The 16090-nt window shown below is 34.0% G+C and overlaps 1 protein-coding gene across 4 annotated transcripts in view; it reads right to left on the bottom strand.

The window, feature by feature from the left end:
• The window catches only part of LOC110993647 (neuroglian), a 46202-nt gene that overhangs the window by 5313 nt on the left and 24799 nt on the right, over positions 1-16090 (bottom strand). For 2 of the 4 annotated variants that reach the window (XR_002600195.2, XM_022259982.2), the window contains exons 6-15: positions 15761-16036; positions 9645-9786; positions 5042-5169; positions 4460-4741; positions 3671-4038; positions 3042-3203; positions 2506-2709; positions 1521-2298; positions 912-1116; positions 165-262 (exon numbers count right to left, since the gene is read on the bottom strand). Coding sequence is in view for 2 of the 4 variants with exons in the window: in XM_022259982.2 (XP_022115674.2) it covers positions 165-262; positions 912-1116; positions 1521-2298; positions 2506-2709; positions 3042-3203; positions 3671-4038; positions 4460-4741; positions 5042-5169; positions 9645-9786; positions 15761-16036 (2643 nt within the window). In the remaining 2 variants the exon portion in view is untranslated. The remainder of the gene's footprint in view (positions 1-164; positions 263-911; positions 1117-1520; positions 2299-2505; positions 2710-3041; positions 3204-3670; positions 4039-4459; positions 4742-5041; positions 5170-9644; positions 9787-15760; positions 16037-16090) is intronic. The other 2 variants (XR_002600196.2, XM_022259984.2) reach the window with 1 other exon arrangement.

Raw genomic sequence — 16090 nt, 5'->3', positions numbered from 1 at the left:
AGGTTTTGTATATCGATAAAAATAGCGGATCTAGCAAAATATTGAACTATAGCCTAAAAATTTGCTATAAAAAAGTATGTAAGCATAAAATTGAAATAAAACAAAACATAATTGAATAATTTGAAGCCAAAATATAATAGACACAAGTAATTGTCACAACTTACCCGTTTCTCCCTCGCCATACTCGGCCATCGAATCGGTGTCGCTCTCGACACCGGGCTTAGGACCACTACTCATAGAGTGTCGGGACTTGCTGTCCAATCTGAAATATTTATTTTATCTATGACACTATCATAATGACGCAACTGTCAACTGTCAAGGTTGTCAGTTTGAGATACCTAGAGGAATAGATTTTTTTGTATATAACATTAACATATGTATAGCTGAATAATCAAAGACTGTAAAACATGCAAGTACGTTGTGATCGTATGATAAAGGTATATTTTTAGATTATTTTTTACAAAATTATATTATACTCGAAGAGACAATATTTACAAAAACTACAAAATAAAATCTACTTAGTGTAAGTAAGCTGTTTATAATAACAGAGGGAAATCTGTAGCCAATAGACACGAACATTACCAGAAGGTTTGCAAGTCCGTTGCCGGCCTTTTAAGAATTGTTACATTCTTTTCTTGAAGGATTCTACTTAGAATTAATAATTATGATAGGAAAAAAGGAATTAAAAAATTAGTCTTTTAGAGTCTTTAATTAGGTCTGGACCAATTAGACAAAAAGACTAAAACATCGCTACGCGAGGTTTTGTAAAGAGAAACATGGCACGGAAATCTATATGGGGTAGCATACTAAAATGTTCTATAAACAATTATATTAAGGCGAAACGAAGTTCGCGGGGACAGCTAGTAACAAATAAAAACAACATAAATTTATGATATTTAAAATATACTGACGGATGATTATATTCGTGGAAAGCGGCGTCCGGATAATCCGCCCGCCCGTGAGCGAGTTCGCGATCGTGCACGTCGTACTTCCCGCCTCGGTTACGACGCGCAACGCACACCGCTACGAGCACGAGCACTAAGAAGGCCAACGCCACCATCACCCCGATGAACCAGCCAGCCGTGGCCATCGCCTCTTCCCGCATTATTACTGGGTCTAGAAAACAAATTACAATAGTTAAGATCCTTTAAAAAAATACTTGTAAATGAAAAAGTATTGATTAACAATATATAAAATAATGATCATTTAAATATAAATTCATGACCTGTTACTCTGTAAATTTTGATTTCTATAATTACTATGCGCCCTTTTTAAATACCGGGTTTAGTTTATTTCTAATATAACAAAAATAATATTATCCCTATATGTGGTATAAATAATTTCAATCATAAAATACGTTTTCAATCCCAATATTGTACTTTATTTTACTAGAAGACACATTAAGGAAACGAAATATTACAAGCAGATGAAAAGTACAAAAAAAGTTACAAAAAAATCTCCTCATAACTATTTTTAAGTATAAAATCTCTATCCAAAAGGGATCTAAACTTGTAACTTACATAACTTACCGGTTGTCGTATCAACATCCATTACTTCACTGGTGCTAAAGTATTCACCGTCATGAGCTGTCACCTTCACCTCATACACTTGTCCAGGCTCAAGACCAGTTAGCACGACATAATCGTCTTCAGTTATTTCATTACTTCTCAACCAGTTAGGATGACCCTTGAGCCTATACCAGGCTATAAAATGGCTTCCCGCGTGCCCGTCTAAGGAAGGCAACCAGCGAACCAGAATATGAGCTGACCCCTCTTTAGCGGGGAGGGTACTCGCTTCGAACAAGGGTATATCCGGAACGGCATTCATCATCGCCTTTGTGGTCTGTTCCACATAGTATTTGTCTCCTTCCCCAGCCTTGGTCTTAGCCCGTATTTCAATACGGTACTTCGTGTTAGGTTCTAGGCCAGCTAGTTTGGCACGATCCAGTTTGGGATCGATTTCCTTCTTTCTCTCTTGAAGCGGTCCTAGAGAGGTGCCGGTGACTTTTTGGTAGTAAATTTTGTAGCCGGTTAAAATTCCGTTTTCATCCATGGGTTTGTCCCACTTGAGGAGCATAGCTGAGGAACCGATGGGGTAGGCTTCGAAGGACTTGACCGTTCCTGGTTTTCCCTCTGGGGTGACGAAGGAGAGGATTTCGCTAGGCGGTCCATTGAAGCGTCCATTGTAGACGAGAATTCGTGCGTTGTTTTTCTTGAACGGTTTGAACACGGATACCAGGGCACTGGACGCATCAGACTTCACCAGCACTTCTTTTAACCTGTCTTCTTCACCGTCAACCTGAATGTCCATTTAGAATATTAGAGAGATACCAAACATTAATAAAATAATTTCCTAAAACTAATCCTAAATAGATTGATATGGCCGAGACATTTCTTTTGCAGTAACTACATCTAGCTTATTTAAATTAAAATCATTTACCAACTAAAATAATTTTGGACTTTCGGCTTCGAACTCCAACTCCAATAAGATAATATTAAAACATACCCAAGTCTGAATCTTGTACCCCTTGAAGTGTCCGCGTACAGTTTCAGCTAATACTGGATTCCAGCTTAACAATGCAGTAGTTCCAGTAGTGACCTGCACTAGAGAGAAGTTAGCGGGAGATTGTAGGGGCGTGTCCTCGCCAGACCAGCCGATTACTTCCACCGGAGCCACGTTTGATGTTCCTTTTGAGTTAACAGCTATCACCTGAAAAGGAAATTCCACTTGGATTTTTTTTCACAGATTGGCTTATCTCAATTTAGACTGGAATGTTCGTCCGTGTTTAAAAACTTCTAAGTTCTAAACTTTATTTTTTTGCGAATTAATAACAAATATTTTTGTACAAAAGGGTAATTTAGAAATGCAGAGATCGCAAACCCGTACAACAATTTTCATCCCTAGACCGCAGCCATCTTACTGTCCTTGTTATCTTGTGTTGCATGCTAATGCTTATTACGCATAATACGCAGTAAAGTAGTTAAATCAGAGAGTTAATTGAATCTCTAGACAGTTAATTAAAGATCGCTATTCAATCTTACCTTAATTTTATAAGGCTGGAATGTTGGCGTGTTAAGTACAATATATTCAGACTGAGTCCAATCTCGTATTTGCTGTTCGCTCCAAGGCGTTCCACTGATGTTACGACGCCATGACACTTGGTAGTAGAAACCGGGACCGTTGTGCTCGATTTGAGGCATTTTCTATATAAATAAATATAAAAAAAAACAAATCATATTAAGTAAGTATACTGATTATTCATATTAATATTTTTTTTAAATGGTAAAAATAAAATAAATAAAATGGTAAATAGTATAGTTTTAATATCAAAAGCTAACGAGAGTTTAAGTCTAAACTACTGAATTTTATGAAAATTATAGAGAATAGAGAAAATAACATTAAATACAATTTGATGTTATTTATTTTCTTTTTTTTGTAGAACTGAGACAGCTAATAACATTTATTTTCAATTATTGTTCAACTTGTTGCCTCGGCGAAATTCGTTTCACTTTATTTTTTGAGTGTTTACCAAATAAGTCGAAAGTTCGAAAAATCAGTAACAAAATAATTTGTCCAATAGGTCTTTGAGTTTTCCACTTAGCAACATGTTATGCGTTAAATTATTTCCATAGATAAACATTAAAAATCACCATTAAAAAAGCTAACTTACCGACCAAGATATGACCATATTAGTAGGATCCCGTCCTTTACCCTCAACATTATCAGGGTTCTTGTACGGTACATCCGGCTGTGTGGTACAGGCATCAGAGTGTTTCGACGGCGTAGACGGTCCAATCTTATTCAAAGCTATGACTCGGAATGTATAGTTTGCCCAGGGGCTCAGTTCCGCAGTCCAGGACGTATCTAACCCGGGAACAGAATCGGACGCCGAAAGCCATGTATCGGGTGTGAAGGAGGTGTTATATTGTATCGAGTAACGGAGAATAGGGGCCCGATTGTCACCCATTGAATGCCAGCGTATGGTTGCGACTTTCTCGTGACATTCGATGCCTTCCAAGGCTGGCGGATTGGGTTTGTCTGGAATTTGAAAAGTAATGCAACTACTTAATAACTTAAAACTGCCAACACTTATAAAGCGTTTAAGAGAAGTTTGGCTGTATGACAATAAATTGCAGATTTTTGTGTTATTTGTCAAACTACTTGTATTTAACATTAATTGATGTTTGTTTTATTATTTTATCTGGTTTTCTATTTTTGTGTATTTTTTTACGTTAAGTTATAACAGAAATAAAGATTCTATAACCATTTTGGATATCAACTCCTCACACTTTTTAGTAGAGTTACTTAGTTAAACAATGTAATAGACTAAAATCTCCCTAAACCTACACACTCCAAAACACATACACACGCTCTCTCTCTAAAACACACACACTCACTTTCTCTCTCACACCGGGTGCATATTACATACACACACGCAATATATTTTTAATAAACATACCTTGAACAGTTAAAGTAGCCTGAGCCCTCGCTTCATCTATAGCTGTTCTCGCAATACATGTATATTCTCCGGAATCGAGCTCCGTAGTGTCGGATATTAGCAGCGAGTAGTCATTTGTCATTCTAAACCGCGGCTGGTTGTCAAAGTCTATTGGCTGTCCGTCATTGAGCCATATAATTTCTAGTTTTAGGGAATCGTCTGCATTCGCATTACACCTGAATGTAGCTGAAGCACCCGCTGCAACTTCATACGGTTCAGGTTTGTCCGTTATTACCGTGTGCTCTGAAAATTTGAAATTATTTTCAAATGCTGTTTTTACCAATATCTTTAGAAAGTTTTGTTAAAATAATAGAACGATAAGAACAATATTCTATAGCTAATTAAGACTTATTTTATATTTTTGAATAGGTTTATAATATCCCGTAAGTATAAATAAGAAATTCAAATACAATTTTATTCGAATGAAGCTTACTAGCTTTCTTCGATGGAAAATATATTGCTAATTTTAAGACCTATGCCTTTAAGAAAACAAAACAATATCTAAATATAAAAGTGTATCAATTATTTCAATAAGATACTCACTCTTGACAGATAAGGAACCAAAGGCTGATTTTTCACCAAACTTGTTCTTAGCGTAACACTGGTAGGTGCCCACATCTGTATACGATACGTCAGCGATCACCAAATCACCTTCCGCTGTTATGTTGTATCTGCGGAAATAAAATAGTTTATCTACTACCATTACTTTACGCGTCACACAGAAAACGTACATATAAAGACGAAACGATTTTGCCCTCCGAACGAATGTGATTGATCAACAGCAACATAAAACGCAACGCTACTCCGCGCGTTTTAATTTTGTGTAATTTTAACCAATAATAGTCGCACAGATATTTTTCTACCAATCCCTGCAAACCTGCTACAATAAATACGCATTTTTACTAGATTTCCAGTCCTGGCTAATAGCTACTACCTCTTCTAAAATACCAGTTTAGAAAAGACAAAATGCTATACCTGACAACTCTATATCAAAGTGACTGGGTAAAAAGTTTAAAAATAATTTATACTGAATTAACATTTTGCGCTTTAAAGAAAATTGTTATAATTTTAAAGCTAGAACTTTTCACGTCGTCCTAATTGTTTTGAGTACGTCTAACTACCATTGAGTATTCAGGCCATGCAATTTTAGAGTCGGAAACTGGAAATCATAATTGCCTACTACAAAACTAACTGGACCTTTAAAAATTACGTTCTGGTTGGTATCAAATACCATTCTTGATTGCTAATTAGAGCATAAATTGACACAAAAGAAGAAGCACTTGACCTAACCCCGCCTCAACAAATAATAGCAAATTCGCCGATGTGAATGGCTCTTGCCGACCAAGGTCTATTCCACATCTTTCATGGCCCAAGGTAACAAGGTTTCGCTGTTACCGTGTCCTGCCATGGGCGAATGCCACATACTCCTTAGCAAATTTTCCTTGATATTTGACCAGGCTTCTGTCGAAATACTAACTGAACGTGGGTCAAATATTGAACGCAGTGCTACTGCTTCAAGGTTACTATTAAACCAATATTAATTGGAAACAAAGTCATTGCAGTGGTTTGTTTACGTATTACACATCCCAAATCAAAAGAAACTACACTATTAGAACATATTGTGATACTTTTTTGACATTCAACAACTTTTGTCTTCAGTCACCGTAACCACGCACGCTGTAAAGCACGCGAAACGTCGGATAAATTTAAAATTATTAGTTAAATAATTATAATTTCAATAATAATAATACATAGCTTCAATCCGGTAAAAAAGTGGTTTCTTTAAATATGTAAAAGCTATGTTAATAAAGACTATGTACACTATTACAAGACAAAAATGTTTCTTTAAATAATAAAACTTTATTAACACAAATTACAAAATTAGGTAATTCCTGTATTGTGGGTGAACACTCTTTTTAGTTACAATAACAATAAAAAAAGAATAAATGAAAACTGTATCATATACTGCCAAATATGTTAAACAAAGATTTGAATGTATGTGTTTGCGTTCAATTCAAGTCAAAACATTTTTCCTTCAATAGTGATTTCAAAGCATTTAAATTATTTATTTTAAGTTCTGTTATAAATTTCCGCAAACGGAAATCGAATTTAATATCAAACGTATTGAATTAGCCGTGCGCCTATGAACGCGCGGTTTCATATTAAAGTGGAAATTAATTATAACCACTCTCAGTGAGTAAGGGAAATGAGTTAATAAAATTATCCTGGTATTTATAAATGCCAGGGGTGGGTGACGTTCAGTTTATTGTAGGTGGCGTTACATAAGGGCTATGTCACTGACCCATAGTGTTAACAGGGGCAGCGATATAACTCGGCCAATACGGTTTTATTGTTTATTCAGTTCCACATTACATAATAGCCAGTGTCAACACGGTGTTAGGATTTTAATACGGCAAAAAATATCAAACGCATACAAGTAGTTATCATACACGAGATGGCAAATTATATAAAAATTTTGAATTCTGAAAGTGATGTTATTGAATTGAATAACAAAAATTTCAGCTGTATGCATGTATGTATATAAAAAATTTCCGATCTGTTTCATGATCATTTGTCAATCTAATAGGCAGGAAATTGATCAGCCTGCTGTACCTAACACATGCCGTCGACTTTAAGGTCTAAGGCAAGCCGGTTTGCTCACGATGTTTTTCTTTACAGTTCGAGCAAATGTTAAATTCGCATATAGAAAGTCCATTGGCGCAGTCAGGGTTTAAACCTACAAACTCAGGGATAAAGTCTGTGTATTTTTAAGGTTTTGAAATAATTAATTTATGGCTCAGCGTTTCATATTCTGATTAAATTAATTTAATACCCAAAACATAATTACTACATGTCAAGACTTGCGTCTCATTAAAGGCACCCCATTCTGTTAAATCGTTGGTTTTACGTCACAACTTCGCCTGATACTAATAATGGAAAATTTGAATATTCATGAAAACAAAATTGATGATTGCTGCCAAGAAGCTTTTTAAAGCTTGACTTTACCACTGTAGGTGTAGTACCAACATTTTACTCTTCTAATTTATAAGGTTTGGTTTAACCTACTGTAAAAAAACTTACTCGTGTACATTTGTTTATAATGGAGCTGTAGCTAGGGGGCATCTATGAGTGACAGCAAAAGCTCAAATAGTAACGTGAAAAACAAAAGGAGTATCAGGAAAATCTGACCGATTCTTTTGCTATACGCATTCTATCGGCTCGGGAAAATACTCATCATTACGCTTGCAGGCACTATATTCTATAAACACAATTGATCATCATTTCCTTCGCGTATTGTTTCTCTTGGTGAAGTCCCTTTACACTTTCCTAAATATTGCGGAGACATGATGGCGGCCGTTAGAAGCGTCTTATATTATTTTATACATCAACGCCGTCACCAACGTCCGACACGAGAATAACTGTTGTATTTGTAAAGAACCTAATTAAGCAAGACGAACAATTCCTGAAGTATTTCCGAACCAATTCTAGGGTCCTTCAAGAAAAGAGCGTACTAATTCTTAAAAGGCCGGTAACGCACTCGCGAGCCCTCTGGCATTGAGAGTGTCCATGGGCGGCGGTATCACTTAACATCAGGTGAGCCTCCTGCCCGTTTGCCCCCTGTTCTATAAAAAAAATGTCCATATAAAAATAATTCAAACTCAACCTATATTATACCGGTATAGTATTTTATTACACGGTGACTTTTTCCATTAATCTTTTAAAGACAATAAATCTTCGGTGTTAGTTTTATTCGAAGGCGAGACTTGGGGACGATTGACTGAGAGGGGCATTGACTTTAAACAATAAATTATTAACGTTTTATAAAAATAAAAAGGTAATTTAAAACGGTACACAGAGACGTTAATTAAGAGGTAACGGTAAGGCTTTTGATGATTAAATTTTGTTTTTTCAAATTTCGCTTCTCTATTTCATTAAGTATTATATAAACACGCAATCATACTGTTTCGTTTCAAACTGAATTTTAGTATAAAAATAGATAGACACGTACAATACCAATAGAACATTATTATAACCCAATTTAACGTAAGCATTTTCGTTAAATTTGTACTTGTGGTGGAATCATTGTCACTATAAACATTGTCACAAGACCTAAATTCAGAAACAAGGACATGTAAAAAATCGATTTGATAGACACGCCTTTCAATTACCAACTGATCTGTCGAGTGAATTTTTTTTTAATTCTTCGCTGCCAATCATAATATTTTCTTTTTATAATCTAATTGGCTTCGATACATAAACCTCCTTTTTATTAATAAACGTCACATTAACGTTAATTTTAGTCTTACGCCACTCCAATTGTGAACTGAAAGAACTGACCTTGACGATAATGATATCAAAATGATTCGCTTAATTTTTATATTTATAGAATTTATAGAATTCAGAGGGAGAAGTTTCGGATACTTTACTATAGAGTCTACAAAGACCGGAAATTTTGTCGGTGAAATTTTATTTATTTATCTACGAATAGATAGTGTTGATGATTTAGGTTTCATAATATTATACCTACAATCTAGATTTGAAAAAGACTGTTATTGACACTAGAATTCTCCAATGTCTGATCTACAGGAGACTAACGTTGATGGGACATGGTAGTGTACAGAGAGCATCTGCTTCATTGCTTCATATCCTCAAAAATAAAAAGATTCACAAAATACGAAAATACCACATCAGAACGAAAACCGTGGCTTGAAGCTCAAATAGAAATGGGCATTTTGCCAACGAAGCCTTCCGCTGGACGCTGGACCTCCAGAAAAAAGAAATGTGGGAAGCGCGAAAAGCGACAGGCTGACGTCATAATTAAGGTTTCTGGGGAAAAAAGGAGTTTTTCCTCCGTCCATTTTTCCAAAAAACAAATCCCAATGGAAAGTTCAGGAGGAGGTCTTTACCCAAAAGGGGGGGGGGGGTCTATACTAACGAATACGAAGTAATAGAAACAACAATAACTTGCGAAGACTAACTGTATAATAATAAACCTAACACCCATTTTAAATATACATAATTGTAATTTTTAATAGTATGGAATTAAAGTGGTTTCATTATTATTATTTATACCTATTAAGAATTTGTGTTGTTCCAGAATGAATATAACTGTTATTTGATAAGCTTAAATAAAAGTGATACTCACTTTCCACCAGTAACATCGACGTCATCTCGCATCCACCTGACAATGGGTTTGGGAGCTCCAAACACACGGCACTTCAGCACCGCTTCTGAACCATCTACTTTGGTCAAGTTCTCTGGACCTTCCTTGATCTCCGGTGGTATGGCTACAAAAAAAATAAAAAATTGTTCTCATAAGTTTTGGGAAGAAATTTCTAGGTAATTGCTACTTTATGTAAATCAATTTTCAAAATATAGTGACAAGCTGAAATTCAAATTCCGAATGACTTTCGAAAAGATTGGTAAGGGGGGGACCAATGAAATTGTCGAAAAGAGTAATTTTTTTACAATGATGGACCATGTACCATATCAATACCAGAGGGCTCACAAATGTTAAGCTGTTTTCTTGAAAGACTTTTAAAACGTTTAAACTATTCCAAATTATGTTTGTACTCTATACTATCACACACGCGAGCTCCTTATATTTGTATGATTGTACACAAAATGAAATGGTGTCTGCAAAATTAGCGTGGGCGTACGCCGACATGTAGGATGTCGTATATTTCAGCTGACACACTGACATTTGTCTAGTTTACGGCAATCATTATTAAATAATATCCGTAACATAGTTCTCTTAGGACAATTCAGAGAGAGTATCGCCGACCTAATCGATATATGGATAGCGATAACATATTGTTCACGTTTTCCCTTCGTCTTCATCAATTCTAATTAAAAAACGTAGTACTGTCTCACTTCCGTGACAAATACGCCTATGAAACGCTGTTTGCAAACATTTTACTACGAGTACGTTAATTATATTAATTTAAGTCAGAATTTAAAGTTAAAAAAAAACAAGAGATATTCCAACAACAACTGTAGCTAATCTTAAACAATGATATAACATTACGTATCAAACGCTTGACTAGTAAAGCTTAAAATTGTACACTACGCCATTGCCAGCTTATATTTTCTTAATAAAATTATAATTTTGACACAAATTCAATCTTCAATTGTTTCGCGATTTTTATCATAAGATAGCCTCTGTGGAACATCATTTTTCTGCCAACATTATGAATCTTATACTTCGATTTTTCCATAGAATTCCGACAGCTATATCAATACGAGTCTATATATACATTTTATGTGTTAGTGAATGTACCTATTTTATTAAAAACAGTGCTCTACATTAACAGTGGTTAATGTACAATTACGTCCCTTTTTATGACAAACAGTAAAAAACTAACGAGTAACTTGTGAGTTAAGATAACATTTTATTTTATAAAAAAAAAGTTTACTCAACCTGGAATAATTAGTCAGTTATGCCAGCTAAGGAATAAAAAATATATAATAATAAAGTTAATACGAAATATTGTTTGTTATATTTGTGTTTTTGAGAATTTTAGTATTTTTGTATTAGGTCACTTGAGTAGGTAAATATTTAGAATAACCTTTCCGTAGGTAAATCTTAAAAATACATAGCATTTTATTTTTTTAGTGCTTTCAAGTGGGTCAAATTTGTCCATTTTTCGATGGAGGACTTTTTTAGTAGCAACACTTTTTTAGAATTCTACGGAATGAAAAATCGGAGTAGTCATCTCGATTTTATATACGATAATCTCACATGTCCATTCACAACTATCTCATTTCCTAGTATGGGGTGGATGAAAATAGTACATTTCATTACAAGTGCGGAAAGCCTGTCATTGCAACGAGTTCCGACGAATGTCTTCCCGAGCCGAGGCGCAGCCGAAGGTGAGGGTTGACAGTCGGGACAAGTTGCAATGACGGTTCCGCACGTGTACTGAACGACTATTTTTAATACAGTTGCGAAAAAATTAAGCAATTTTATTAAACTATTTGCTTTTTTTCTATTCTCTCTACGGAATAAATTCGTTGCACGTAGATATGTTTCCGGTAAATTGTTCTCCGAAGCATTTTATGCAATTATACTACGTTCGGGTGGTATTCATTCAAATAAAATTACGTCGAAATTACTCATTTTGTGCAACAAATAACTCAACTCGAAAGAACATATTTGGAAAATGGCGCCAACCGCAAAGAATATGAGCAAAGCTTGTTTTTTCTTTTCTTTACCCATTCTTAGGTAGGCAAAGGGAACTTGGCCCATACAGCCAATTCTTCAGTAGACTATTTTTATCGAAAAAAAACCAAATCTAACTCATTGAGACCAATCATTAAATCTGATATTGAAACAAATAGTAGCTTCTTTTGAAAATATTGCATGAATCATAAAAACTTCTGTGATTTTTTTTAGTAAAAACTTCATGGTTAGTTTTTTCTTTTTAATATTTTTTTTATTGATATGAAATAAAATAAACCTAACCTAACTTATTGAATCCAATTATTAGTAAACTTATTAAAAATACGTATTTGCATATATATTATAAAATTCTTTTTAATATTTATTTAATTGATATGAAATGAAAAGAAACCTAACCAAACTTATTGAATCCAATTATTATAATATTTAGAAATCATATATCATAAAAACTTCTATGAATCTTTTGAATAAAACCTTCGTGGTTGGTTTTTTCTTTTTAATACACATTGTTTTGACAGTTGGCAAAGAAAACGCACGAGTGCGGGAATGGCAAAGAAAAAGCACGAGTGTGTAATAGCCCACTTTCCGAACGCTATACCTCCCTGCAATATGCCACTTTTTGAGCAACTGTATTAAAATAGTATATTTCATTACAAGTGCGGAAAGCCTGTCATTGCAACGAGTTCCGACGAATGTCTACCCGAGCCGAGGCGCAGCCGAAGGTGAGGGTTGACAGTCGGGACAAGTTGCAATGACGGTTCCGCACGTGTACTGAACGACTATTTTTAATACAGTTGCGAAAAAATTAAGCAATTTAATTAAACTATTTGCTTTTTTTCTATTCTCTCTACGGAATAAATTCGTTGCACATAGATATGTAGCGACTTATATCTTTCCGGTAAATTGTTCTCCGAAGCATTTTATGCAATTATACTGCGTTCGGGTGGTATTCATTCAAATAAAATATCGTCGAAATTACTCATTTTGTGCAACAAATAACTCAACTCGAAAGAACATCTTTGGAAAATGGCGCCAACCGCAAAGAATATGAGCAAAGCTTGTTTTTTCTTTTCTTCACCCATTCTGCGTAGGCAAAGGGAACTTGGCCCATACACTATACAGCCAATTCTTCAGTAGACTATTTTTATTGAAAGAAAACCAAATCTAACTCATTGAGTCCAATCATTAAATCTGATATTGAAACAAATAGTAGCTTCTTTTTAAAATATTTGCATGAATCATAAAAACTTCTGTGATTTTTTTTGTAAAAACTTCATGGTTAGTTTTTTCTTTTTAATATTTTTTTTATTGATATGAAATAAAATAAACCTAACCTAACTTATTGAATCCAATTATTAGTAAACTTTTTAAAAATACGTATTTGCATATATTATAAAATTCTTTTTAATATTTTTTTAATTGATATGAAATGAAAAGAAACCTAACCGAACTTATTGAATCCAATTATTATAATATTTAGAAATCATATATCATAAAAACTTCTATGAATCTTTTGAATAAAACCTTCGTGGTTGGTTTTTTCTTTTTAATACACATTATTTTGACAGTTGGCAAAGAAAACGCACGAGTGCGGGAATGGCAAAGAAAAAGCACGAGTGTGTAATAGCCCACTTTCCGAACGCTATACCTCCCTGCAATATGCCACTTTTTGAGCAACTGTATTAAAAATATTGTTATACTCAAACAAACCTTACCTTGTTTATATCGAGTAATGCTCACAGTACAGTTGCTAGTAAAGAAACATCTAAATTATCGACCAAGACAATATAAAGTTGTAATTACAAGTACTCCTTTCTCTTTTACGAAGCCAGAGGTTTTAATATTAGCATTCCGTATTAAAGTGAGGCTTTTTAGTAAGTCAAGGCAAAAACTATAGTCGGGCTCCAAGCTAAAACCTTAAATATATACTAACTAATTTTTTACATACAAAATTGTATGGTGTATTATAATTTCAGGATAAGTATACAAATTAATTATCGCAACTAAGGGTCGAAATAGCCAGGTAGCGTGTCAAACACGTGGCCAGAAATGCAGCTGCACCTATTTCATTGTCACGCAACCTCCTTTAAACAGATCCTTAGAAAAAGTCGGGTAAGAGTACAATATAATTTTATACGTACATTTTAAACGTGACAATCTTTGGTTCTAATCCTTATATACTCGTAACCATTAAATAGTTTGACCCTACCGAGATATTTATTTATTTATCCTTTATTGCCTTATAAAAAAACACACATAACAAAAATAAAAAAAAACAGTTACAAAAGATATAAGGCAAAGGGCGGCCTTATCGCTTACAAGCGATTTCTTCCAGGCAACCCTAATGAGAAACAACGTTAAAGAAACACCATCAGAATCACTATTTCCAAATTAGTATAAAATATAATTTACTTAGTTCAAAAAACCACAATTTATGTAGATTTCCGTTTTAATTTTCCAAATTACTATTCCGGAAGGCTAGTGATCTGTTATTTATATCAGGACTTCTATAGTCCTTTGTATATGCTATAGACATATATATGCCTCATCCAAAAGGCAGTCAATACTTTTTATTTAAACATTACTATTTCAACCATTAAGGAAGATGAATATTGTATAAGTGTAACCTGTTGTGGATGCATCCAGTCTGTTTGTATTGTGTTTTATTTTTGACTTTGTTTTTATTATAAGGATGTCTCTGTTTGGTTTCCGAATAAATAAATAAATAAATAAATAAATGAAAGATATGTGTCTTTACGTTACTGAAAAACACAGGTTTAATAACTTAGAAACCTACCATCAAATTAAATCAATGCAATTAGTGATGTATAGGATATACGATGACATCAATCTTTAAATTGATAGAAGGACTTTTGAATGGAGTTATTAACATTTTTTTCAATTAGCACAGCGCGGATGGAATACAATAGTCATGCCATGCCATTCGTTGACGTTATGTAGATTTAGTGTTGTTATTGATGTACTTGATTCGAACTAATTGTTTGATTATATTAAAGAAATATTACAACACTCCTTTGATTTTTCAAGTTTTTAACTGTGCTCTCGGTCGCTAAATAAGTCAAGTTTATTATATATTTATTTAGAAAGAAACAAAAGAGTATTTTTTTAAACTACAGTGGAATACAGTGAGATTTTGAGATGTGTTAGAGTGTAACAAAAATCCTATACAAAACACTCAGCATGATTATTTACTGAATAACTAACCATTCAATATTTTCTTACCTATTATAATAAATACAATCGTCTTCAATTTTCATAATAACAATTACTTTCGTCACAATTAAACTTAATGGACATTTCTTATGAAAGATGTACGTATCGTGATAGATAGCAATCACATCTTTTAATAAAAATATAACCAACATCCTACATAAAATTAAACCTAACAAAATGTATAATTCATAATTAATAATACGTATAAAAATACAAAACAAATTTCTTTGTTTCCTATTAAGTAAGATTTGTAGTAGTAAAATACAAAGTGTAATTCATAAATTGTATAGTAGATCTATGATTATATACTTGTAATCCCCTTACACTAACATTTTTATTGCACCCGGCCGTCACCCCACGCAAAGATGCTACCGTATCAGCAGTTTCTTTGTATCTACCCTCAGTTTGATTTTGGTCGATTACCCTCCCCTTTCAGTAACTCTTGATTTCCGTCCTTATTGCTTTCAAAGTATTGCTATATTGTTAATGGACATTGACAAATTATATTTACTTTAGCATTTCAATTATTAATCCTAAAAACGAGGAAAAAGGTAAATTAGAATAGGTAAGTTAGTTTAAGAAATAAAGTAAGTTTGTTTTTAATAAATAATATTATTTATATTATCAATATTGATTTAGATTGTGATAAATTAGAAATCCATCTCGAATACATTACGGGGCACTGAGAGGTGAAACGACAAGTTCGAGGTTCGAGGCAATGTTGATACAGTTCATAATCAAAGGTATTTAATCTTCCATCGGGCCTGAGTAATTATAATAGATTGGCTGATCATCAACTTACGAATTATATAAAACTTTTTTAATAAATTAATAATATTACTCACATTGAACATTAATGTATACATCCTTGTACACGTAGCCGTTTGAGTTAGTGGCGTTACAACCGTAGTTGCCTGTGTCTTTCTTCACCAAGTCCGTGATGAGAATCGAATTTGATGCCACTTGACGTCTGGAGTTGGGCTCCGCTTGCTCTATAGGCTTTCCGTTGTGGACCCAGGTGATCGAAGGCTCTGGTGTACCGCCTGCCTTACAGTGGATGATTGCTGTCTCACCTTCAGCCAGGTTTTGGAACTGCGGTTCTTCGATGAAGAATGGCGCGGCTGTAAAATATATGGTAATTAGAAAGATTTAGTTTAGATATTTTTTATTAAATT

The sequence above is a fragment of the Pieris rapae genome, chromosome 20 (assembly GCF_905147795.1).
Source record: "Pieris rapae chromosome 20, ilPieRapa1.1, whole genome shotgun sequence".
Classification (NCBI taxonomy): domain Eukaryota; kingdom Metazoa; phylum Arthropoda; class Insecta; order Lepidoptera; family Pieridae; genus Pieris; species Pieris rapae.
This window is presented reverse-complemented; position numbering and strand designations above follow the sequence as displayed.